The sequence below is a fragment of the Rhamphochromis longiceps genome, linkage group LG6 (assembly GCF_057381845.1).
Source record: "Rhamphochromis longiceps isolate RC_006_pf linkage group LG6, R_longiceps_female_GT1.1, whole genome shotgun sequence".
NCBI lineage: Eukaryota > Metazoa > Chordata > Actinopteri > Cichliformes > Cichlidae > Rhamphochromis > Rhamphochromis longiceps.
The window spans coordinates 22,922,161-22,946,491 of NC_140562.1; the positions used below are offsets into that span (position 1 = coordinate 22,922,161).

At 39.4% G+C, this 24,331-nt stretch overlaps 1 protein-coding gene across 1 annotated transcript; it reads right to left on the minus strand.

The window, feature by feature from the left end:
• Positions 1–1,143: 1,143 nt before the first annotated feature.
• On the minus strand, positions 1,144–24,120 carry mtap (methylthioadenosine phosphorylase). Its single transcript, XM_085409767.1, has 8 exons — positions 23,980–24,120; positions 20,750–20,836; positions 20,535–20,593; positions 20,219–20,386; positions 8,122–8,224; positions 6,278–6,517; positions 1,943–2,065; positions 1,144–1,427 (listed from the first exon to the last, which is right to left on the minus strand). The coding sequence occupies exons 1-8, from the start codon at positions 24,058–24,060 to the stop codon at positions 1,389–1,391; spliced, it is 900 nt and encodes a 299-aa protein (XP_085265893.1). The 5' UTR covers positions 24,061–24,120; the 3' UTR covers positions 1,144–1,388.
• Between the last annotated feature and the right edge of the window lie 211 nt (positions 24,121–24,331).

Sequence of the window (24,331 nt, forward strand, 5' to 3'; positions counted from 1 at the left end):
TATAAAGCTATGTTAAACATGAGGATGGCTTAAGTTCACCAATAACCAAAGGTGTATTCTACAACATACAGAAATCCACTCCATAGTTCTAGTGTTTGCTGCTTTTAAATTGTCATAAACTGTAACAATAGTAAACCCTTTCAAATAAGATTTAATTCATCCTGTGTCGGACAAAAGTATCTTTAAGATTAAATCAGTGATTTCCAGCACACTCCTGTTTCAAGAGCAGCAAAAAAAAAAAAAAAAAAAAAAAACACAAAAACAAAAACAAAAAAAAAAAAAAACACAACCCTAAATTGTTCCCCTTAGGATATGAACACATGCCGCAAACCAACTGAGAAAATATTCACTGCAAGTCCAAGTAACTCAATTAACCACAAACTCAACTTGGATTAGTCAAAGTCTAACTTTTATTGAGACAAATTATTCATACTACAGAAAAACAGGCTGCTGAAGAAGAGGCTACTAAATATGCTGTGCAATGTACAGAGTAAGTTCAAGTTAAGAAAATCTAAACAAGAAAAATCTCAAATGACTACAATATGATGCAACATGACAAAATTCCCATTTCAATCCATGCTTTGGGGGGGAGAAAAAAAAAAAAAAAAAAAAAAAAACTGTCAGTATAGCAAATAATTTGGGTGTTTCCCCGCCACTACCACTGTTGGTACAGGTTTACTGCCGATTTGACAGCTTTTCACTGACTTGGTTACGGTATTTGCAGGTACAGAGCAGCATGCCATTCAAAATGAGATGTTTCTCTAGTCATTAAACAGTCATAAAGAGCAAATAAAAATGAAATGATTCCGTAAAGACCACAAGAGTGGCCAGATTGAAGTAACATGTAGACGTTCAGTCATTCTCATGCTGACAGCTCGAAGAGTAGAAGCTTAAATGCAACTAAGGCAGTAATATAGTCTTTGTGTGCTAAACTTGCAAAGCTTTAAAAATCATCTTCATATAACCAGAAACTAAGACACCAGTGGCTTACAACCAGCAAACACATACACAAATGTGTCCACAAAATACTGAATACTTAAAACCTTAGAATGTTTAGACCCAAATGTGGTAACTGTAACAAACATCCATTTCCTCAACTACAGCTAGAGTGGAAGGGCCCTCCCACCTAACACTGTGTGAGAGGAAAACATGCTCCAGACATAAATGAGTGATCTCTGAATCAGAGTCAAGAGTAAACACAAAACACTGAACATCCAACTAAATAAAGACCCCCCCCAAAAAAAAAAAAAAGGATTATTTAATGTGAGGCACTTTGTTGTGATTCACTGATGATGATTGGACGGGCAGGGTTGAGTTTGCAGTCGGTGTTTGACTCCGTGTGGGTGGTTGTCTGGTCTCTTTATCCTTTCTAGTAGTTTCCTCTGCATTTAGTGCTTCGGTATCATTACTGAAGACTGAGCCATCGACTGGAAGAAAGAAAATATGTTATTACCAAAGTGTGTCACTGACACAGAGTGAAGGAGCCTTTTCTATATTTAGGAAAAGTCGTTATCAACATTGTCTTTAAGAAAGTACTCATTTTTCATCAAAAGTTAGCACTGTCATTAAAGAAAGTTTTGAAGAGAAAACTAAGGAAATTCAGGCAGTCTGTGCAAAAACACTGGGATACAGAGTGTTTTTCAAAATTTTAATTAATACATGTTTATCATGGTGCAAGTACTGCAAGAGATCCAACATAGCACAATGTGTCCTATTGTCTGAGTGAGCCCCCCCTTTTAGAAAATCATCTTGTTAATAGGCTCCCCCCCAAAAAAAAAAAAAAAAAAAAAAAAAAAAGCCATGCACCATCAGGTTTTGTTATTCTTTAGAAATGCTGAGAGAAATAAGTGAGATCAAAGTTCACGATAACCAGATAGAAAGCAAACAGACCCTCTTTCACAACTTGCAGAATGGAAATGAATCATCAAAGCTGACGGCTTACTTTCAATGTATTTATTGTCTGAGCCCAGTCCATCTGACTAATCTGGGGTATTGCTGTTAACAGGATACTGCTAGCTTTGTTTGCATTCTCCTTCATCGTCTTCAGTACATTGTCAACACAGACCTAGGACGAGAAGAAGAAAAGAGAAAAAATGTATAGCAGCCATTTAAGAGGAATCACTTGCAATGGTGCAAATTTCACTTCCTTTAAAATGTCACAGCCACGCATTTCGAAAATAACCATCTTGGTGTGTATTTTTATTTTGTCTACTTTGAGTGAAGTAAACACTCCTCTGTGAACAATTCTTGAAAGCAGAGCATGATGTAAAGACAGGCACCATCTTGTAAAATCAGAGCTATTATGAATAGATTATGTATACACTTTAAAAGAACGACGGTGTGAACTCAGTCGCTAAGATGTAACACACATAATGTGGCCTCCTCTTTACTCAAGTCACAATTGCACAAAAACGCCAATAACCAGTTCAACATAATGGTGAATAAAATCCACTCAGCTGAAAAATGACACCACCCACTCCTCCCGTAAAAGGCCAGTGCGGTTAATGTAGATGTCCGCTTTCTCAAGAAAGATACACTTTCATATTCTACATGCAACAACACATAATTTCTTTTGCAGCTATGCATTACAGGTGTAATTTTTACCAATTTGAAAACAAAAACCGATGATCTTTAGTGTGAAAATACTTTCTGCATTACTAAGGTGGTGTGTGGCTATAATTTACAAGATTATTGTGAACAGTACTCAGTCCCCCAATGTGGAACCAGTTTAGTGCATTTCCACAAATGACTGGAAGTGATGCTAAAAAGCCGGCATCAGTAGGGCAACACAAAATTGCTGAGCTAAGAACCACCAAAACCAGAGTCGTGTGTGAGAAATTCACAAATGTCTGGCAAATGGAGCACATGCTTGTCTTCCCTGTAATGTTATCCTTTAAAAATAAATTGATAAAACCTTCAATCTGGCACCAAGGCACAACTGACTGCACCTTCACTGTGCTGGTGGAAAAAAGGTATGTGAATATGATCTTAATAGCACTGGTTTAGTAAAACCATATTTATAAAAAAAAAAAAAAAAAAAAAAAAAAAAAAAAAGAATTAAAACATTCATGTACGAGTGCAGCAGAAACAAAGCTACTGGACAACACGGAGAGCAGTTGATTGTGAAAGTACCGGCTTAACCAAATCAGTCACGTCAGGACCTGTGAGTGAGTCACAGCAGTAGGTGGAAAAACAATATTTTGCTCTTTGCACCTGTACTGGGATTGCTGCGTACATTTTACAACCATCACCTGTGCTCTGAAATTTAGTGACTCATTACATGGTTCAGTTTCGAGCCTACTGAACCATGTATACGACACTAGCAATCACTTTACTCACGTGGCTAATGCAATACAATGGAGGAACTAAAAATCAAAACGGTGAAATAAGCAGTTATACCGCACAAACGTGGAGTTCTCATTCCCATATTCTTGTATAAATGCAGTGAAGTATTAGTTCATAATCCATTCTGAAATTCATTCAGCCACAACTACAGTGTACATTACAGTAAGTTGCACAACATTACTTCCATCCTGTGTACCTCCTGTAACCTTCATTAACCCTTCCCTTGAGTGCTTGTTTTTATGTCACACTCAATGATTAGGTTCATGTTTTTGTGGTATTTGTCAGGATGAAGACAGTGTAGCTGATGACTCAGTGTGACTCAACCTCCTCTGGCAGGGCTTCCACCGGAGACTGGCAAACAAGCCGACTGGTTGGAGAGGGACAAGGAGGGGGGGGGGAGGCCAGGAGGTAGTATCAAGCTGCGAGGGAGTGAGGGGGGGGGGGGCGGAAGGATGTGGCGAGCATTCTCTAACAGGAGGGGGAAGAGGTCAGCTGCAGGAACTCGGAAGTGGAGTTGTGAGTTGGGCTGGATCAGTTCTACATAAGCCGGCGCTCGCCCACACGCAGTAGATCAACTGCATAATCCAGAGCGCCTGACAGAGGCCAGGTCACTCGGAAGCCATAAGAAGCCACAGATACTTTTATCTACTTATGGAGCACAGATGTTAAAAACCTCTAACCCATCATTTATAGTGAGAGTGAACGATCTGGTTTAGAAACTCGTTGTGATACAGTAAACTTTAAAACTACAGCCACTACTTAAAATACACTGCTCAAAAAAAATGAAAGCAAATTTATTAGATTTCAGTGTGGGGGAAAAAAATAATACTGGACATCTATACTGATACGGACTGGGTAGTGTGTGAGGAATGAAAGGATGCCACATAATTTGGAAATGATCAATTTGAAAAGTATCAACCTACAGAGAGCTGAATTCAAAGGCATCCTGAAGATCAAAAGCAGCGGACTAGTCCATTTTGCTGACATTTCATTACTGTAATTCACACTGGTACTCAGTTTGGCCCCCACATGCTTGCCCAGCGATGTTGGACCATGCTCCTAATGGGACAATGGATGGTGTCTTGGGGGATCTCCCAGATCACTTGGCTCATGAACAGCCTGAAATGAAACACAACTGATGCCTAATGACAGCTAGGGTGACGCTCTCTAGCTAATCAGAGGCATTCACACCAGTATCCTGCTGGAGGTCACTTTGGAGCTCTGGCCGTTCTTGTCCTGTTCTTCCCTGCACAAATGAGCAGATACTGGTCCTTCTGATGGATTTGACTTTCTACAGCCCTGTTCAGCTCTCCTTGAGCAAACCTTCTGGCAATAGCACGCATCAATGTGCCATCCTGGAGTTGGCCCACCTGTGCAACCTCTTTAGGATCCAGATATCCAGGCCTCATGCTAGCCAAATGCAAAACTAGTGCAAAAACAATCAGAAAAGATGAGGTTAAAAAAATAAAATAAAATCAAAAAAATCAGTGGCCTTCACCTGTAAAACCATTCCCCTTTTAAGAGTTGTCTCACTGTTGTCCCTCTAGTGCACCTGTTAATTTCATTAATGCCAAAGCAGCTGAGACTGATAAACAGTGCCCTCTGCTACTTAACTGGCCATATCATATCATTTTTTTTTTTTTTTTTTACTTTAATTGAATCGAATGACTAAAATTAAATGGCTTAAAACTAACCCATTAACTCTAATTACAAAAAGGCAAGACTAATTTTGTTCCCAGAGCTGAACACTGCAGACGTGACAACATGTTTCTGTACGAAACGAGTGTTTATTGCTTTGGCATCATAAACATATCAGACTTTGTTATCTCAGAGGTAATCTGGGAGGACTGGATATAATTGCACTGAAATTATTTTAGTGCGCTATTTGACGCAAGAAGTGGACGTGCGTTTAAATTGTGTTGCACAAAAGCAACTGAGGGAACTCGTGACCTGGCCAAGGCTGACCTCGCACAGCTTGCCAAGATGGCCTTTGAATGAGCTTCTGAAGAGCACCATGGAGTTAAAAGGTTGTCATTGATTCTACCTGGTCGGCCAGCCAGCAGGAAAGTTCCCAGAGCTGATGTTGTGGTATAAGGCAGTTTTCTATTTGTTGGTAAATTTTGTTTTCCATTGTAAAGAAACAAAACCATGTCTGCAATGCGTAAAAAGATGTTATGATAAGCAATACTTAGCTTGCTAGTGTCGTCTTTGTTTTGTTTTTTAAATGTATCAACACAAGTCATCAGGGCATGTGCTGGATCAGGCTGAACAGGGTGACTGTCGTTTAGGAGGGTTTGAAAGGTAAACTCCAAAACAGTCTGCTGCGCTTGTTGACATTTAGTCACAGTATTATGAATCTACATACTTTGAGGTGCGATTTGTGTCTTTAAGCTTTGGCATAGGAGAATGATATGCATATTCCTTAATCTCCCAAAAATAAGTGTATTGTTAAGAAATTAATGTTAAAAAGTGATTTATTTTTTCAAAGCCAAAAAACAGAGAACTTCACCTGCAAACTCTGCTGATCACAGCTTAGCAAAGATAAAGTAAGGGAGCCAGTTTGAGGATCGCAGAACAAACATGATGATTAGGCTGCAAATAAATGATATAAATGCAACCTAATGCCATTAGCTTTATGCTACCCTTTTCTTAAAGTTGTGCAATTATCTTCAGGCCTAATATCAAAAAGCTTACACTTAAAATCAGTCATATTCATTCAGCTCTTAAATAATGCTCTTTAATTTCGTCGTGTAAAATTAAAATGTTTAGGTTGGCGTTTGTTGTGCAGTGGGCCAGGGAAGAGGCACGATGCACCGTTAACTGACCCACTTTAACAGGGCATCATCCACTGCCACTGACTCACAAGACAAATAAAAGCTTGAAACATCAAAGTAATAAAAACGACAGTTAGGACCTCTGGCCCGCCACTCACTGCTTCCTCGTGCTCCTTCCAACAGTCATAGTCTGTTGCCATGGCAATGCTGGCATAGCACAAGCCAGCCTCCTTGGCGAGGACCGCCTCTGGCACGGTGGTCATATTGATGACGTCAGCACCCCACTGGCGGAACATCAGGCTCTCTGCCCGCGAAGAAAACCGAGGCCCCTCGATAGTCAGCATGGTCCCTCGCACATGACATTTGACCCCCAGACTCCGCGCCACCTCCACCAAAACCTGCAGGGAATATCACCGTCATTCTGGAATAAATCACTAACCCCCAAGGTGGGGTGGCAACTGCTTATCTGTATGCCGTTTCAGTCTACTGCAGATAAGCAGACATTCATTCTAAACACAGACGCTACCCCCATGAAAACACTGTCTCTGAAGGTCCATTATTTTTCTTGACCAGGAGAAGTTTTTCATGTCAATATTGGAAACTTAAAGACAATTATGGTTTTATTCAACCTGGTGCATTCTGTGGCCCGAAAACAAAACAAACAGTAGGTAACCAGCAATCAGACAGTAAAGCCTTTCCATCAGCACACAGCAGCAGATATCCCACGTTAGTCGAGGTTCCCATTTCTGGAAATGATGCGGGGTTAATATTTGTTAGAATGGTACGTTGGTTCAGTCGAGGGTGCTGCCACAGCAGAGCCCGCAGAGGACAGGACACACAACTCACCACCAAATTACCTGTATTACTTTCCCATCCAACAGGACATCGCTTAGACTTGGTGCTAGAGAGCTGGCAGGTTAAAGACCATTTAATGTCCAGTTTGACTGCATCGGATATTTGTGCTCTCATATGCACCTCAGTCATGTAACGTCTAGAAAAGCATCACAAAAAACCTCCTTTACGTTGTCAGACAAAAAGACCCACAGTGATGTGCACTTTATGCTATCAATACTTACACTGAATAAAAATAATCACTTTGGGAGAATTTAGTATACAGTGGTCCCTCGTTTATCGCGAGAGTTGCGTTCTAAAAATAACCTGCGATAGGTGAAATCCGCAAAGTAGTCAACTTTATTTTTTTTACAATTATTATAGATTTTAAGGCTGTAAAACCCCTCACTACACACTTTATACACTTTTCTCAGACAGGCATGAACACTCACATTTTCTCTTGTTTAAACACTCAAAGTTCAAACCTTCGTAGAAAAATAAGTCCAGCATTATAGAATGAAACCAAAGATCAGACCCTATTCTCAGGTCCAGAACATGGGAATAGAGCAGCCGCCAGAGAATTCAACATTAATGAATCAATGGTACAGAAGTAGAGGAAGCAATAACAATGAGATGAGTAAAGTTTGACTTATCTGACTGTTTTGTTTCGCTTAATGCGCCCTATAGTCCGGTGTACCTTATGGTCCGGAAAATATGGTAACTTCTACCTTCCTTTAGCATGTCCAGAAGTCCAACTTTTTGTGCGATGATTAGCATCTTCCTCTGCCTTTTGGGTGTTATCACGGGTGCTTTTGATGGTGCAAAACGTTTTGTCGACATTGTTGTGTTTGTTGGGGAGAAAACACACAGTGCAGCACTTCAGTCACACACTGCTAGCGATCGAAGATTTATGTAAATTTGACAAGCTGAACGCATTCTGTACTGTACAGGAGACACGGCATGAAGGAGATTGACTGACAATGGTCTACAGCTGATCAGGACTCAGAACACAATGCACTATTTTAAAAAGAAAAAAAAAAAATCTGCGAAACAGCGAGGCTCTCAAAAGGTGAACCGTGTTATAGCAAGGGACCACTGTACTGAGCAAAATTACATGTCAGTTACAAAATAACAAGTTTGACGTAGGACGTGTTTAGATTTATAGACTTACCTCTCTAGTTTTGTTGCAGAAAGGCTCAGCCATGGGGATATGACAGACACCTGGGGGACTGGTGGGCTGACCATCGTAGAGTGTTTGAGACCTCTTGGTTGTCCTACCAAACAAACAAAACAGGGAAGGAAAAAAAAAAAAAAAAAAAAAAAGCAGATTTGTTTCAATGACAAAAATATAAAAACACTTAAAGATGTAAGATTAATAACTTTGTTTCTTTTTAATGAGTTTATCTGACCTAAAGTTGAGAAAAAGTGTGAAAAGATATGAGGAATAACTGCAGAAATACTGGGAATGGCCATCAAAATCATTCTAGACAACATGTCGACATGAATGAGGTACAGAATTCATTCATTTCATAATCAGGACTATTTGGCTCAGAAATCTGCAAATTTTTGTGGCATGACCAGTTTCACAGCAGTCAGGACTATAAACATCAACAGAATGGAAGAAGGTCTCAAGCTTCGCTATAACAACCGACCTAAAGTTTTCCCTTCCGCTGAGTCAGTGCTGTTGCAAGAGGCAAAGTGCCAGCCTGTGTCCCCATGGTTCTTCATGGCAATAGGTCAGGATTGCACAAAAGGCTGATTCACTTATCCAAGTGACCTGAAAACATCAGGATTTCTGTGCTCCATGTAGCCTCTTAGCTTCTTTTGTATAAAGGGAATTCTGTGTGGATGCAGTTTGGACAAAGCCATGTTCTTCAATGTAGAAGAAATTTACTTCATATTACTGATTTACCAAAGTAGCCACTGTTTGCCTTCATGGCCACTTTGCACTTGTCTTGTACAGCTTGCCAGAAGTGACTTTGTGCACATTCACATGATTTCCTTTTTAACTGTATTCAAAAGCATTAGCTGCATCATGCTGAGGTTCTGCTGGTATATACCAAACAGACCCATCTGACTACTTTAGTAATCCAAAAGGTGAAAGATTACGTAAGTGAAAGAATTGTGATGATACATTGATGGTGGCTTCAAGCAGTGGTCCTGCATTATACAGCAATACACTTGCAATGAAAGATACTGACCAAATAACCAATCAAAAAGGTATGCAGCATGAAATGACGCGCTCGTCAATGGGACACCAGCACTTGTTTTTAAAATAAAGAGGGGAATTCCAGCCATGCATCAAATCTGATGATTCACGTATCAGCACACACTCCACATTGCTTTGCCTCAGTGTGCTTTGCACCTTAAGAGAAATCTCATACTTGGAAAAAACAAAACAAAAAAACAAATCATGAAATGGAAGACCGAGTTGCCTCGGCTGCAGATCATTGGTTTTGTTTTCAACATGCATGACTAGAGCTAATGTCAGTGCTTCCCAAGATTTAAGTAGACGCATCAATTGTTCAGAGAAGGCTGTGTGACTGTTTTAACTGTTACACGGAATAATAAGGAAAGACATGTTTGGGACAAGGAACACAATGAATAGTGGGTGTGATTGTTCTTTGGGCCGTGCTGGTGACATTGCTGGCTTAGAACTTTGTTTTATATCTTCTCTTTGAACAAGATAGAAATTTAGGAGTAACATGGCGATCGTGGCTCAAGAGTTGGGAGTTCGCCTTGTAATCGGAAGGTTGCCGGTTCGAGCCCCGGCTTGGACAGTCTCGGTCGTTGTGTCCTTGGGCAAGACACTTCACCCGTTGCCTTCTGGTGGTGGTCAGAGGGCCCGGTGGCGCCAGTGTCCAGCAGCCTCGCCTCTGTCAGTGCGCCCCAGGGCAGCTGTGGCTACAATGTAGCTTGCCATCACCAGTGTGTGAATGACTGGATATGTAAAGCGCTTTGGGGTCCTTAGGGACTAGTAAAGCGCTATATAAATACAGGCCATTTACAAACCCAGCAGTGAGACCTTAAGAGATCCAGCCTACGGCTCTTCAATCCAGCCTAGGCTTACAATGTTTTTTCCTGGGGACCCTGGAAAAAACATTGTAAGCCTAGGCTGGATTGTAAATGTAAAATAATAAAATAAATATTCTTCTGTAGCAATAACAAAGTATAACAAATTATTCTGTAGCAATTACACAAGAATATCCAGTAATGTCCCTGCCTACAATTAAACACATTCACTTACTGAAAATCGGGGGCACCTGCTGCGGCAGCCTTTTACCACAAACTTAGTCACTGCTTGGTGACATTCGTCTATCCTGGCCTGAAAGGAGACTGCAGCGAGAACTGCCAGCATCTGAGCCAGACTCTGTCTCTCTCATCATGGTCACCTAAATGCACAGTAATGGCAGGTTTTGTAATAAGGCAGATCGCGCTAACATAATATGCACCGTTAGTTGATTATTTACCTGCCGCATTAACGGGAGAGGACGTGCAAACGTTACCGCTGCTGCTGGGTTGAGATTCACGAGTCTGGAGCGGAATTAAAAACACGACATTCATTTAAGGTCATCGCGTGTTTTGTGAGCAAATGCTTTTGCATATTCGTAGTGTTTCCTCCCTTAAATGAAATATCTACTTTGCAAGTTGCCCTCAACTGGAATCGATAAGGGAATCGTTTGCAAAAATGGCAAACAATTCCAAGGAATTGAAACAGTGGGAACCGGTTCTCAACAAGAACCGGGTTTCGATACCCATCCCTAGTCATTATATACTATATTTTGCAGACAGAGTTACAGGACTGTCTCCCAGACCACAGACTCATAATACAAGCCAGAGCTTTATAATATAAATTTAAAAAAAAAAAAAAAAATCAAGTTGTGTTTTCGAAATTGGAGTTAGTTATTTGTACTTCCAATAGTGTTAACATACTGCACAGGTGAATGACTAGAATTTTTTACATTTTCATTGTAAGGGGGCTAAAGCAGTTAATTAAAAGAAGTCTAACATAAATGTAAATGCTGTAATTTGATTATTTTAATAAACCATGTAACTTGGATGGATTAGATGCCGGCGCGACCACAGTGCACACGTCTGATGTCGCTCAGAGTGGTCCAAGGGACCGCTCAGGGAGTTTGTGTGTTCGCTCAGACACGTGAAAAATTAGAGGGAACATTGCTCCGAACCCATCAAGAGGAACCAGTTGAGACTAGGGCTGGGTATCGTCACTGATTCCTAGAATCGATTCAATTCCGATTCACAAGGTCCCGAATCGATTCGATCCACGATTCGATTTAATTCGATTCGATTTAAATCTGGGAAATTTTGACAGTCAGAAATATTATAATTCAGATCAGTACATTTACATATTTTTGTATCAATCAAAAGGAAGCTGACACACGCAAGACTTTATCACAGGTGTAAGCGTCACAGCAGATGCTTTTGTGTCAAAGTAGCTGAAGATAAAACACAGAAAAACATGAAGGTGATTTTCCTGGCCTGGGATTTTATAAAAATGTTCTGCAGTACATCAAAAATGAAAGAAAACCATTAATCAACATATGAACATCACCTCTGACGTTACAGCGGTTTTATTAGAGACACAGTTAAGCGTTTTACATTTTGAATAATTTTAAAAAGTTTTAATTTGCTCAGTATTGAACAGCAGAAATGAGGTTTTCTTTTCGGAAGAATGTAAAAGGGAAAAAAAACAGCGGCCGACAGCCTGTAAACAGCGGTAGACTTGTGCGTAACAAGCAAGCGAATAATGAAGAAAGGGAAACTGTTCTTGAAGTACAGAGAGAGGGAGAGAGAGCTGTGCATCGCGGTGGAAGCAAAACAGTAAAAGTCAGAGTGAATTCATGATGATGTTTATGTGAAGCGTTTGGATCTTCTTTTGCTGCTGGTTCGGTCAATATTGTTTGGAGAGAGATAAAACTAACAGCTTTAGAATCGGCTCATAAAGGGCGTGAACACAGCGCGGACCCGCCGACAGATCAGAATCAGCGAGCTGTCGGCTTTCAGCCCCGACCGTGAGAAAGGCGACATCTCACTGATTCTGATCCGCGGGTCGCGCTGTGTGTTTAAGTCTATGTGCAGAAGCCGTGTTCCTGCTCTCATTTACTGTCTTAACTGTTTGGTGGTTCTTGAAATTTTGTGAGATGTCACCTGAGATTCTGGCATTTTGGGCAAAATAAATTTATATTAAAAAATTGATTCAGGATTTTAATGAATCGATTTTACGTTATCCAAGCCAGAATCGATTTTAATCGATGAATCGATTATAAAAACCCACCCCTAGTTGAGACGGTTCAGGAATCTGACTAGGATGTTGCCTGGACGCCTCCTAGATGAGGCATTTAAGGCATTTCCAACTGGAAGGAGGTTCCAGTTGGAAATGCCTGGAACAACTGAAGAGATTCCATCTGTTTATTAGCTCAGAAATGTCCGATGGATAGAGATGGATGAGGTGGCCAGACAGAGACAGGTCTGGACATTATTGCTTAGACTGACCCTGCAACCCAAACTCATAAGTGGCCAAAGAAGAACAAAAAATAAATAAAGCAGTAAAGAGTAATTTTAATTTCTTCAGTCATGGCACCGATCTTGTGGCCCATTATTAGGTAATGGTGCTAATGTCGGCCATAATGCAACGGAATTGTTCATGTGGCTGGGAAAACCTGCAGTTAGTTGAAACCAAAAAAAAAAAAAAAAAAAAAAAAAAAAAAAAAGTTGTTTGGATCAGTGATGAAACACTTATTGTGCTGAAAACACTGAATCTACATGAACTACATAAACTTTTTTCCTGGATTATTGAGCACGCATAAATCAATATAAGACGAGCTGCATCCAAAAGCAAAAGCATTTGTTGTAAAGGCTAAACTTAGAACCTGACAGTCCGTAGATGCATTTTAAAAGTACAATTTAGCACAGTGTTAGCCATGATTAGAATCTGACAAAGTAAGCTCTTATAGTGACCATGTGGTTTGCACACAACAAATAAGCAGAGGTGATGGCATGAAGTAAAGCCTTCAGCAGCACAGCATGCTGTCACATGCTGTGGGACAAGTCTGTGCATGTCCCAACAAGCAACTTCCTCATTTCCGATAAACAGATCTTGTTTGTTCTTGATACTAGTAGTTTATCGACTTCAACAAAACAGGCAAACCCACATGCAAACTCACTCATGTTGAAATTCATAATAGAACACACTGACATAAATTAGGGAAGGCAGACTACAACTTACCTCAATTCAGCTAGATGCATGCCAACTCATGAGTCATAAGGAATCCTTTTTACACCTCTCAATGCACATATTGTGCCATTTAATAAAATCTCTGCTGTCAGCTAACTGAGAGAACAACACTCCCACAAGGTCGTGCTCTTGGTACGCTACAGCAGAAGTATGTGTGTATGCCTTGAGGTCAGAAACAGCTGACAAGCTATTTTTTCCCCCCTCCATGAAACAGAAAGAAATTATCATGGTTTACCAGCAAGTGTGTTTAAGCAAGAACTCAGTCGCGTGCTACAGTTTTAACCACAGCCATACAATACCAGCGATCACTTGCAAGCCATAACCCTTTTATCTACGTCCCCCCCGGTTTGTTTTGTCATATATCATCGTATCTCAATGCTTGTTCTCCCTCTGCTCTTTCCCTTCACCTGAAAAATAAATAAAATACTGTAGAACATGGCTGCCCCTTCCTCCCCACCGTCACCAAGTGCTTCCTAACCAGAGGCTGTTTTCTCTCTCAAGTAGGATTTTTTCCATACAATACAAAATAATGAGCATTAAAGATGAAGCTGCAAATTCTTGTGGATTTTGAGGGATAAAACAATACTAGACTCAGTTTTTTTGCCATAAGATATCTAGTCTGTTTTAGAAAGTGGTTTGACACTAAATATCAAAGTGCATATATGAGTGTATTTATTTGCATGTTTACATCTATAAAATCCTCAAAATACTGGATCTTTATTAGTTTATTACTTGGAGATGATTTCTTTTAGTCAAGTATTTTCAGTGCACGGACAGAGACACTTAAAAAGCGTCATCCTTATGTCAACAAGGTTACTCTGAGTCACACTTTGACTCTGTTGACAAGAAGGAAACTGACAGGTTATAAACCAATTCAACCTGTTCCCATGAATATTTACTGCACATACCAGTCTGTCTTTAAAAAGCCAACGATCAGTGTTCAGTCACTTGTCCTGTTACTACCGGTAATTGTTGCACGGATACTAAACGTTCCTTTCAGTCTGTCTATAGATAGAGAGATCTCTCTATGATATATGATTCCATCTAAATTCTAGTGCCATCATCACATCAATTATTTCATACCTGTAGCTCCACCAGATGAAAATGGAGACTGCTTTTTATTTGCTCACTGCCAATTTTATGAATCATGCAACTAGAGCACAATGAGGTTCTCTTCCTCCACCTCCCACACGCTTTGTTAACTAAGGATGAATTAACTGAAGAACTATCACAAAAACCCATTTATATATTCTCCATCTCATTGACAAAGTTGGAAGCAGATGGAAATCAGCTTATTTTTTGTTCTAAACTTGAGTTACAGTTAACATTGAGTCTATGGGGGACTGATTCACTTTTGGAGCAAAGGCCCATTCACACGGCAGGATGCGGCATCTGCTGTGCTAACCGCTAGCTGGAGCAAATTGCCCAAAATTTGTGTTGTACTTGCTGTTGCACTCCACCAATTTTTTTGCACCCACTCCACATGTACTAGATGCGCTTCCCGGTCATTTTAAACCCTGCATCTCTCATTTATGAAGAAGAAAGCTTTGGCACTATCCCTACCGAGTCACTCTACAACACTGCTTTCCTCCTGAGCCACACACACACACACACACACACACACACCCCCACACACACGTAAACTTGTGTCATAAAGTTTGCATCTCTGATATGCACAGAATGTTTTCGTTCATTGTGGGTCTGAACTTAGAGCAGGTGTGGGCTTAATGCCTAATCACCTAATCCAGCCCTAACTATATTCTTTATCAAAAAGAAAAAAAAAGAAGAAAAAAAAAAACACAAAGGTTTTAGGGCTAATCTTAAAAGGTAGAGAGGAAGTTTATGTCCTGAATCCAAACTAGGAGCTGGTTCCCCAGAAGAGAGGCCAGAAGGAGGATAAGACAGAAGTTGTAGTGTTTGATAGTCACACCCTGCTGGAACAACTAACTGATGCGTTAGGTCCCCTTGGTAGCCATCTCTCGCCCACTGTTAGAAACCTTTGTGTTTTCCTGGACAGCTCTTTCAAACCCGAGAAACAGATCTCCTCTGTCGTTGGGAAAAAATAAATTAAAAAAAAACCAAAAAAAAACAAAAAAACAACCCTGTTTCTACCAGCTGCGTCAGATATTTAAGACAAAGCCATACCTCCCTTCGTAGGAAAAAAAGTTTATTCACGCTCTTATCACTTTCAAGTTAGACTACTGTAATTCCCTCTACTCGGGCCTCCCATCTTCCTCTATTCACCGGCTCCAGTTTAAAACGCAGCTGCACCTCTCCTAACTGGTACTAGAAATTATGCCCACATCACACCAGTTTTAGCCAACATACATTGGCTCCCTGTAGAATATTGTATCAATTTCAAAATTCTCTTGCTTACCTTTAAAATTTTAAACAATTTGGCTTCCAGTTATCTATGCGAATGCCTCCATTTGTATATCCCTAATAAGGCACTTGGATCTTCCAATTAAATGCTCCTGACGCAACCGAGGTCTTTGCGGTCGTAGCTCCCAGACTCTGGAATAACCTCCCTCCTTATATTCGTTCCTCTGAGTCCATCCAGTCTTTTAGATTGCGTCTTAAAACTTATTTTAGCCTGGCTTTTGATTCAAACTAGTATGTTATTTCGTGGCTAGTTATGTTTTTGGTTGTTTTTTTTTTTTTAATCCGTGTCGTTTCCTGCCCTCCTTTTAACTGTTTCTTTTTATTCTGTCTTATGCTATTGCTCTGACCGACTGTGAAGCACTTTGGTCAACTTTGTTGTATTATTATGTGCTATAGAAATAAATTTTGATTTGGTTTTGATTTTAAGCTCTGCCTCCCATTCTACTTTTAGAAACTCTTGGAACCACAAGTAAACCTGCAGTCTGAGAGCAAAGCGCTCTGCTGGGGTAAAACAGTACTACCTGATTATTCAAGAGCTTGTTTGTTTGGAATAGGACTTCAAATGTGTTTGTTTATTTTGTTATTTAAAAAGGGACAGTGCAGTTTAACATACATCAGTTTTGTACTTGAACTAACGCCCATAGGTTTATAGCTATTGCTAATTTTCAACAATTGTCCCTTGTTGGGCTTACAATCAAAATAGGTACATTTAGCAATAAAACATACATTTTTATAAAACCAAATTACATCATAAATACAATTACAATTAATAGACAATAATTTAAAATAAAATTAAAATCATTAGTTAAAATGACTACATCTCTGATTTCCCTTTAACCAAACTTTAACCTTCAATGTAAAGGATCTGATGTCTGTAATCAATTTGATTTCGGTTGGAAGTGTGTTCCACAGATGGCAAGCCTTTATGGAAAAAGCTGACTGACCGAATGTCGATCTGCAATATAATATCTTGCAGTTGCCGTTCACCTTGCTCCTAGTAATACAATTACCATCTTGTCTCTGGATGCATCTATTGAGACACTCTGGGGCCATCGTATTTATACATTTAAAAACTAATTTAAGAAAACAAATGATTAAAACTCTTAAAACTAAGTAGATTATATTTCTTTAAAATGTGACAGTGATGCCACCGAACAGATTTTTTTTTATCCATTATTTTTAAAGACTGGTTATATAAGGATACCACAGACTGAATTGTAGATGGTGCTGCTTGGGTCCAAACTGTCATACAATATGACAAATGAGAGAATGTCATGGAATGCATAAATAACTGAGCTGCTAAGTGGGTATAGTGCCGAATTAACTTAAAACAATTCAGATTAGCCTTGACCGTCTTAGAAATCTTCTTTACATGCTTGTCAAATTTAAGATGTGAATCTAAAATTATTCCTAAAAACTTAAAATCTTTGACTTCCTTTATTTCTTCGTTCCCCAACTTGATTTTAAAATCATTAGATGAACTTCGTTTCCTAATAGAACAAACAGTTTTTTGTTTTTAATTCAATACAAGATGATTTTGTTCCAGCCATTTTTGGACATCATTTAGATGTACCATTAAGGTGTCTGCTGCCTCGCCAGGTGACTTAGCTGGTACGTGTATAACTGCATCAAGTTGGCAGTTAGCTTTTGGACAACTGGCAGGCAAATCATTTATAAACAAACTAAATAGCAATGGGCCAAGAACACATCCTTGGGGAATACCCATTCTGTTTTCCAACATGGACGACTTATCTTTATCAACCCTCACACACTGCTCTCTTTTGTGAAGATAGGACTCAAACCAATCAACTGCTTGCTTTGAAAAGAAGTATGTCATGGCTGACAGTGTCAAAAGCCTTTTTTAGGTCAAGGAACACTGCACCCACAACATTACCATTATCCTACTATTATTTGATTCTGGATTTAACAGGATGCCAATAAAGAAAAGCAATATGGGAGAAATATGGTCTCCCTTTCTAGTCCCTGTCAATACTTATTCTGTGGCATTCTTGATCAACTGAAGGCTTTACAGAGAGTTTTTAGGACAACAGGATAATCCTGAGTAATAATAGTAATAGGGCCGAGTACAATTACCTGAGTTTTACCTGGATTTAGATTTAGGAAATTAGAGGTCATCCAGGGCTTCACATCTCTTTAAATGGTGGGTGTCACCTGGCTTCATGAACAGATAAAGCTGGGTTGTCATATGCATAAATGAGACTGGTGCCTGAAATATCTGATACTATAAGAATGCACATTTGTGCTTATCATGAACGCCGGTGAACTCAAACAGGAAATGTCTTTAATGACAGTTATTAGTTTTGTTTAGGCAGTGATGGGGACAGTCAAACAGTCCATTTGAGAGGCTCCCCAGGTGCTTGTCACTGTGGTCTGCAGCACTACGAGGACAGCTTCCTGTGGTAGACTTTAATGCTTTCTATTGGAAAATTGGAACATTGTGCCGTAGGTGGCCACAGCTTAGTGTGGAGACTACAGACCAAGCCAAAACAGCAAACTTCATTAATATGTCGTTAGTCATGGTTAAACATATGAACTCTTTATTTTAATGTAATCAACTGTCTATAGGTCAGAAGTTTTAAAATTTTGTCAAAAATCACTCTTTTGATAGTAAAACAACCCTCAGCATGGATCTGCAAAACATGTGTACCTTAGAAGCCTGTATACTCATAAGTATAGGTTATTAATAAATAATTAAAATCTTTCCAACATGCTTGCTGTAGTTGCATTTTCATTACAGTGATCCAATGTTTTTGTAGCATCAATGTAATTACAGAACTATTTTTTCTATTTTTTCTTAGTTTTTATAAATTATAAAACGGTGTTGTGAGGCAGAAGAAAAATATTTTTAGGGTTAGGCCAATTACCACCATGATGCCTATTTATGTGTGCAAATAAATCAAATTTGAAATAGTCTACTTTAATAAAAAAAAAAAAAAACAAAGTGGTCCAATTGCTTTTAAAAAAAAGTGTAAATAAATACATAAGATTTTGAAAAAGACCAGTTTTAAAAGGCATCAGCACGAGCACTTGTAAATTCATTAGTTTCCTCAGTGACCTATTTTTGAATTTGGAAGCCATAGCAAGCATGAGTCAATTACAGCAGTGATACATAGAAATAAAAATATTTAAATATAACAATTGTTCATTTCCATCAAGTTTTTGCCAAAGCAACAGGCAAAAACCTCAATAGTTGCTACAGAGCCACAGGCTTGAGAACCCTGAATGGGATACTGTGGATGTGGTTGAAATATAGCATGTTATGCACTTAATTTTGTTTTAAAAAAATAAAAAAAAAATAAAAAAAAATAAAAAATAAAAAAAACCCACTTATCTCTCCCTCTCCCTCCTAACTGCAAGCTCTAAATTGAAGAAAAACAAATTCAAACACCACTCTCACCATGCTCTAATGCATTGGTGTCAAACTCTGGCCCGCAGGCCAAATTTGGCCCGCAGCCTCATTACATTTGGCCCACGAAGCCATACCAAATTACTATTAGAGCTGGCCTACTGGTATTATACAGCTAATATATATATTGTTTAGTATTAAGCTTTGCTGTTCCATATTCAGTTTTTCAGCTAAACTTGTTTGAGTCTATAAGAAAAGATTCAGTCTTATATCTGGAGGAAGATTTTTTTTTTCAATAAATATTAACGTTAGCCCGCAACCTTGTTCCATTTTGAATTTTGGCCCACTGTGTATTTGAGTTTGACACCCCTGCTCTAATGTGAACGTTATAATGAAGACGATTGTAAGACTTGTGGCAGACTAGACTAACATTTAACTAGGCTTATCCAGTAACCTGGCCAATGTGTTAATGTGAATACAATGTAAACATGGTATTCCGCAACAGAATTCTGCAAGCATGAAGTTAATTTCATAATTAGAAAACCCAATCACAGGGATTACCAGTAGCAGTAATCCCTGCGATATGTGGGAGGATGCACAACAGACTCACAGGATAACCACTAATAATGACTTCTGACAGAGTCAGTCTAGATATAGGAACAAAAATAAACATTTAGCAAAAACTGGTCTGTCTATATACTCAAAAGACAAATCTGTTCTGCTAGTTTAGTTCAATCAGTACACAGAAACTATGAATGCGCTGTCACACCATATTAATCTTTTAGACTTCCTTGAGTTATCGCATTCACAAGATTTTCAGAAACTTCACATCTGACCTGGAGCTTGAGGTCACAAGGATTCAAACTCATCTGAGAGTTTTCGTAGATACACCTAGCCATGCAAGAATGAAAGTGTTGGGTTAAGAGTTTAATCTACATGTTTGATTGAAAGTCCTGAGTGTGGTGCAGAGCTCCTTTTTCATATTTGAATAGTAGAGGTCTTTGTTTATCTAAGAAAATAAAAAAATATCAAAACAATTTTCCCTATTCTTTTTTTGCCATCCCTGTACTGAACTGTTGATCAGCTCCACACTCTATACAGGAAGTGTTCATAGGAATTATCACCAGGTTTTTACTCCACCTACAAAAACGGGACACCGCCTACACTTAATGCTCTACTTTTCCTGAAAGATAACCTAGTTTCATGATGTGTCAGAAAACGTATGTCTGAATCTTAACCTACTAATGGACTCGCAGAACTAACCTGTCAATGAACTGATCTATGATGACAATATCTCCTGGCTGGATCTCCTCCCGGAGGGAGCCACAGGCAGTGGTAACCAGCAGATGTGTACAGCCTTCTTCTCTCAGGGCCCAAATGTTGGCTCGATAGTTGACATTGGATGGCATTATGGTGTGTTGTCTCCCGTGCCTATGAATAGCACAATTCAACATTTAATACGTGTAATTTTAAAAAAAAAAAATCTATCCACACACACATGAAATAACTAGTATGTGCAAATAATACAGTTGTCCACTAGATGGAGAAAAAGGAGAGGAAATTTTCACAATTACATTACCTTGCTAGGAGGACACAGTCCACATTTTTTATTTTCCCCAATATCAGGGCATCTGATGGCTGTTTAAAGGAGGACCAGGATAATTTATATATACACACACAAACTTCATTGTCAAGGCAGTACAATATTTCACAAGTAAGACAGGGCATAACCCAAATAGAGTCTAATATTTATACTACTTCACCTGGAGCACGACTTCAAAAGATACAACTAACCTTCCCATATGGTGTTTCAACATAGCGCTCAGTTCTTCCCTCCAAGATATCTGGATCATCAAGACCTGAACCCCCGATTATTCCAATCTGAAAGATATGAGAACAGTTCATAACTTCAGTCTATAGAATGAATCTCTTGAAACACGTTTCTTAAAAGACGTTTCAAAATAAAAAAACAAAACAAAACCTCAAAGCAGCTAATTACATATTTACTATCATACATGTGAAGAATGGAAGTACAGAAGATATATTGGACAAAGGATGTTGAAAGGAAGACCACAGAATTGATGCAGAGAAAAAAAAAAAAAAAAAAAGAAAAAGAACAAAAAAACGAAAGAAAGGAGCCGCCAACAATAGTGCCAAATTTGCCATTTATTAAATGATTTAATTTATACTTAACCTTTCACTATATTTTAATAGGAGAAAAACTCCATCCAACAGCTTATTTCGTGGCTCATTTATAATTTTTGTCTAGAAAATGTTTAAATGTAAATAAGTGAAATATTTTAAGAATGTCACTAACTACTAGGGGTGCAACAATACTCGTATCGATATTGAACCGTTCGATACAGTGCTTTCGGTTCGATATGCATATGTATCGAACAATACAACATTTTTAATTTATTTTATCAACTTTCCTTCTGACGATGCTGTCTGTGTTGAGCGCTCAGTGGATCTGTGCTCGACAGTGCAGCCTAGGCGGAGTAGTCGAACGCAGATTCACCGAGCGCAGGGCAAGCGAGCAAGACAGAAGTTAAGCTCTTGTTGGAACATGGCAAGTTGAACCTCCCCCACCCTCATTCAGATCTGGCGTTTGGAACTATTTTGGTTTTCATGTGACGTATGACCCTGAAGGTAAGCGCGTCATGGACAAAAGTAAAACAGTATGTCGATGTGCCACGCAATGCTCAATTACATTGGTGGGAACTAGTGCGTTAGCGCAGTTTGCTCGTTAACGCGTTGACGTCGTCCAGCCTGACACACAGGGCGATCCGCGGTAGCTCGTTAACGGAGAACGAGCCGTGTTGTGGCGTTAACGTCATTTTGACGAGATTAACTCTGACAGCACTAGTGGGAACACAACGAATATGACTGCACATTTACTCCGACATCATCCTAGTGCAAAGACAAGTGGAAGCAGACAAAAACAACAAGCAGGCATGCTACAAACTTTACCTGAGTTATTTAGACAGCCGTTAGCACATGATTCTCCTTATGGGGACCTGATATGTTTAATATGCTGCTGAGAATATAGCCCAGAAGAAGCGTATAGTGTAGTGAACTGTACTTTTGAGTTAAAATATATATTTATAATTTTAATAAATGACAAATCAAAAAGGCATTAACCTTTTTTGTATCGAAAAAAATATCGAACCGTGACACCAAAGTATTGAACCGAACCGTGTATCGTTGCACCCCTACTAACTACATAGTCCAAAACAATCATAGGGTTGACACAACATCCCTCTATCAGTTTCAACCAAGAACTGAATATACTTCACAACTGCTTAGCACACACCAGTACACTGTCATAGCTAGTGCAGCAACTCCTGCAGCATAAATACTATTGTTGCATATTTGGTGGCTGCTCTCTGGTCATAAAGGGATAGACATGGTCATTAACATTCCATAGTTTTAAGTCATTGTGGCAGTAAGGACAGACCTGACCACATATTCGCTCTTAAATACATGTTTATTCCGGTTGTCGTTTTCCTTAAAACACGCCCGCAGCTTTCCAGCTGCGTCCTACACAACAACAACCAACTCTTCAGGTCCCGGCGCGTTTAATAGGGAGGCGTGATGAGCTGATTGAGCTCAGGTGTGTCTATCTGCCCCACAGCTGCGCCATGAACCAAGTATGTGACTCACTACCCTACAGGGCAAAACATACCTTGTCGTGACAACCAATAGCGGACAGTTAGATGTACCGCAAGACAAGGAGGGGGGAACACCTGTTTCTGCTTGGATCATCTATCCATGGATGAAAAACAAAGATATGAAGAGAAACTCCATATTGTGCCTCAGCAGCTCTAGTTAAATCGTTGAAAGTGGCAATGCCTCTCCCAAAGCTCCAGTTCAGTGACATCTACTTGCAACTTGTAGAGAATTGATCACCTTACACTGCTGCCAGGATCTGTGGTTTCAAAGTATGAACAGCTACAGGCATGTTGATGGGTGTGTCCCAGTACCTCCGATTTCACTTGAAAACTACGGATACTCATGTAGATTGAGGTGTTTAAACGATGCTCAGTTAAGTACTAAGCGGGCCAAAGTGTGCCAAGAAAATATCCATCACATTACACCACCAGCAGCACCTGAATCCATGCTTTTGTTGTTTACACCACATTCTATCCTATCATCTGAATGCTGGAGCAAAAATCAATACGCAGACCAGGCAACGGTTCTCCAGTTCTCTATGGTTCATTTTGGTGAGCTTGTTCCCATCACCTCGAAGTAGATTGGTCTTTTTCCTCTGACCTGTAGCATTAACAAGGCACCTTTTCCCAGAGAAATGCTGCTCACTGGATAATTTCTCTTTCTCAGACAACTCTCTGTAAACTGCGGAGGAAAATCCCAGTAGACCAGCCTGTGTGGCACCAACACAATGTCACGTTCAAAGTCACTGAAATCCCCCCCCCCCCCAATCTTCCATGGTGCTCAGCAGGTCATCTTGAACATCCATCTGCATGGACTTGCTTCCATTTGATTGCTAATTACACATTTGTGTTAATGAGCAGTTGAAAAGCTGCTTGCACAAACACAGCAATCAATTTCATTCCCCACTTCATCTTTCTGATAAGAAGTGTAGTTATGCAACGTTTTAACATGCTTCTTGTACTGAGCTTTTATGACCTGCACAGTTTTACACATTTTTTGATACCCTGCTGACAGCTGTAACAGTACAGCAGCCGCGTGCACTTACTCTGGCCACGTGCCATACCAGCTGTACCTGACATAATCACTCTTTAGCTTCTTTTAACAGTACGACACCTTAACAGAAATCAGTACGTTAGCACCTGAATTTTAGCTTGTATTATTAAGGCAGGGAGCATACTTTACAGACTTGTAAAGCTTTGCTAACACTGTGCTAACGGTTAAGGGCTTCTCCTGGCATACCTAACGGCGCCCCAGCAGCCTTTAAGTTACATTTTTCATGGATGTTTCTCCTCTGTCAAAGACAAACACACAGCATTCAATCACTAAAACGATATTAAAGTAAATGTTAATACCTTAATAGGTACAGCGGATGCCATAACGACAGTTTTCTTGCTGTTAACAGTAGAGCTAGACAAATTCCGGCTTTTATACATCCGAAAGGAAGCGGGACATCAAATTCCTCTTCCTGTTTGTTTGTTGTTTTTTTTTCCAAAATAAAAGCAAAGCAACGTTTGATTATTTTTATGTATAAAACATCCCTGTTATAGTAATGTTTGTTCTGGTCATGATGTTTATATATTTAAATGCACAATTAAAAAGAAAACAAGTAATGAAGTAATCGTATGATTGTATTCAGCAAAACAATTTACATCTATATATGACCACGTCAAACGTCCAGTGCAACATTAAAGAAACAAGTCAGGT

Bases quoted from the DNA above. Each gene is read 5' to 3' on its own strand.
- mtap (XM_085409767.1), bottom strand. From the start codon at position 24,060: ATGTATAAAAGCCGGAATTTGTCTAGCTCTACTGTTAACAGCAAGAAA. The intron at 2,066-6,277 runs GTGAGTGGCGGG...TTCTCGTCCTAG, and splicing joins GGAAGGAGCACGAGGAAGCA to GTCTGTGTTGACAATGTACT. The intron at 1,428-1,942 runs GTAAGCCGTCAG...TCTTTCTTCCAG, and splicing joins AGACAATAAATACATTGAAA to TCGATGGCTCAGTCTTCAGT.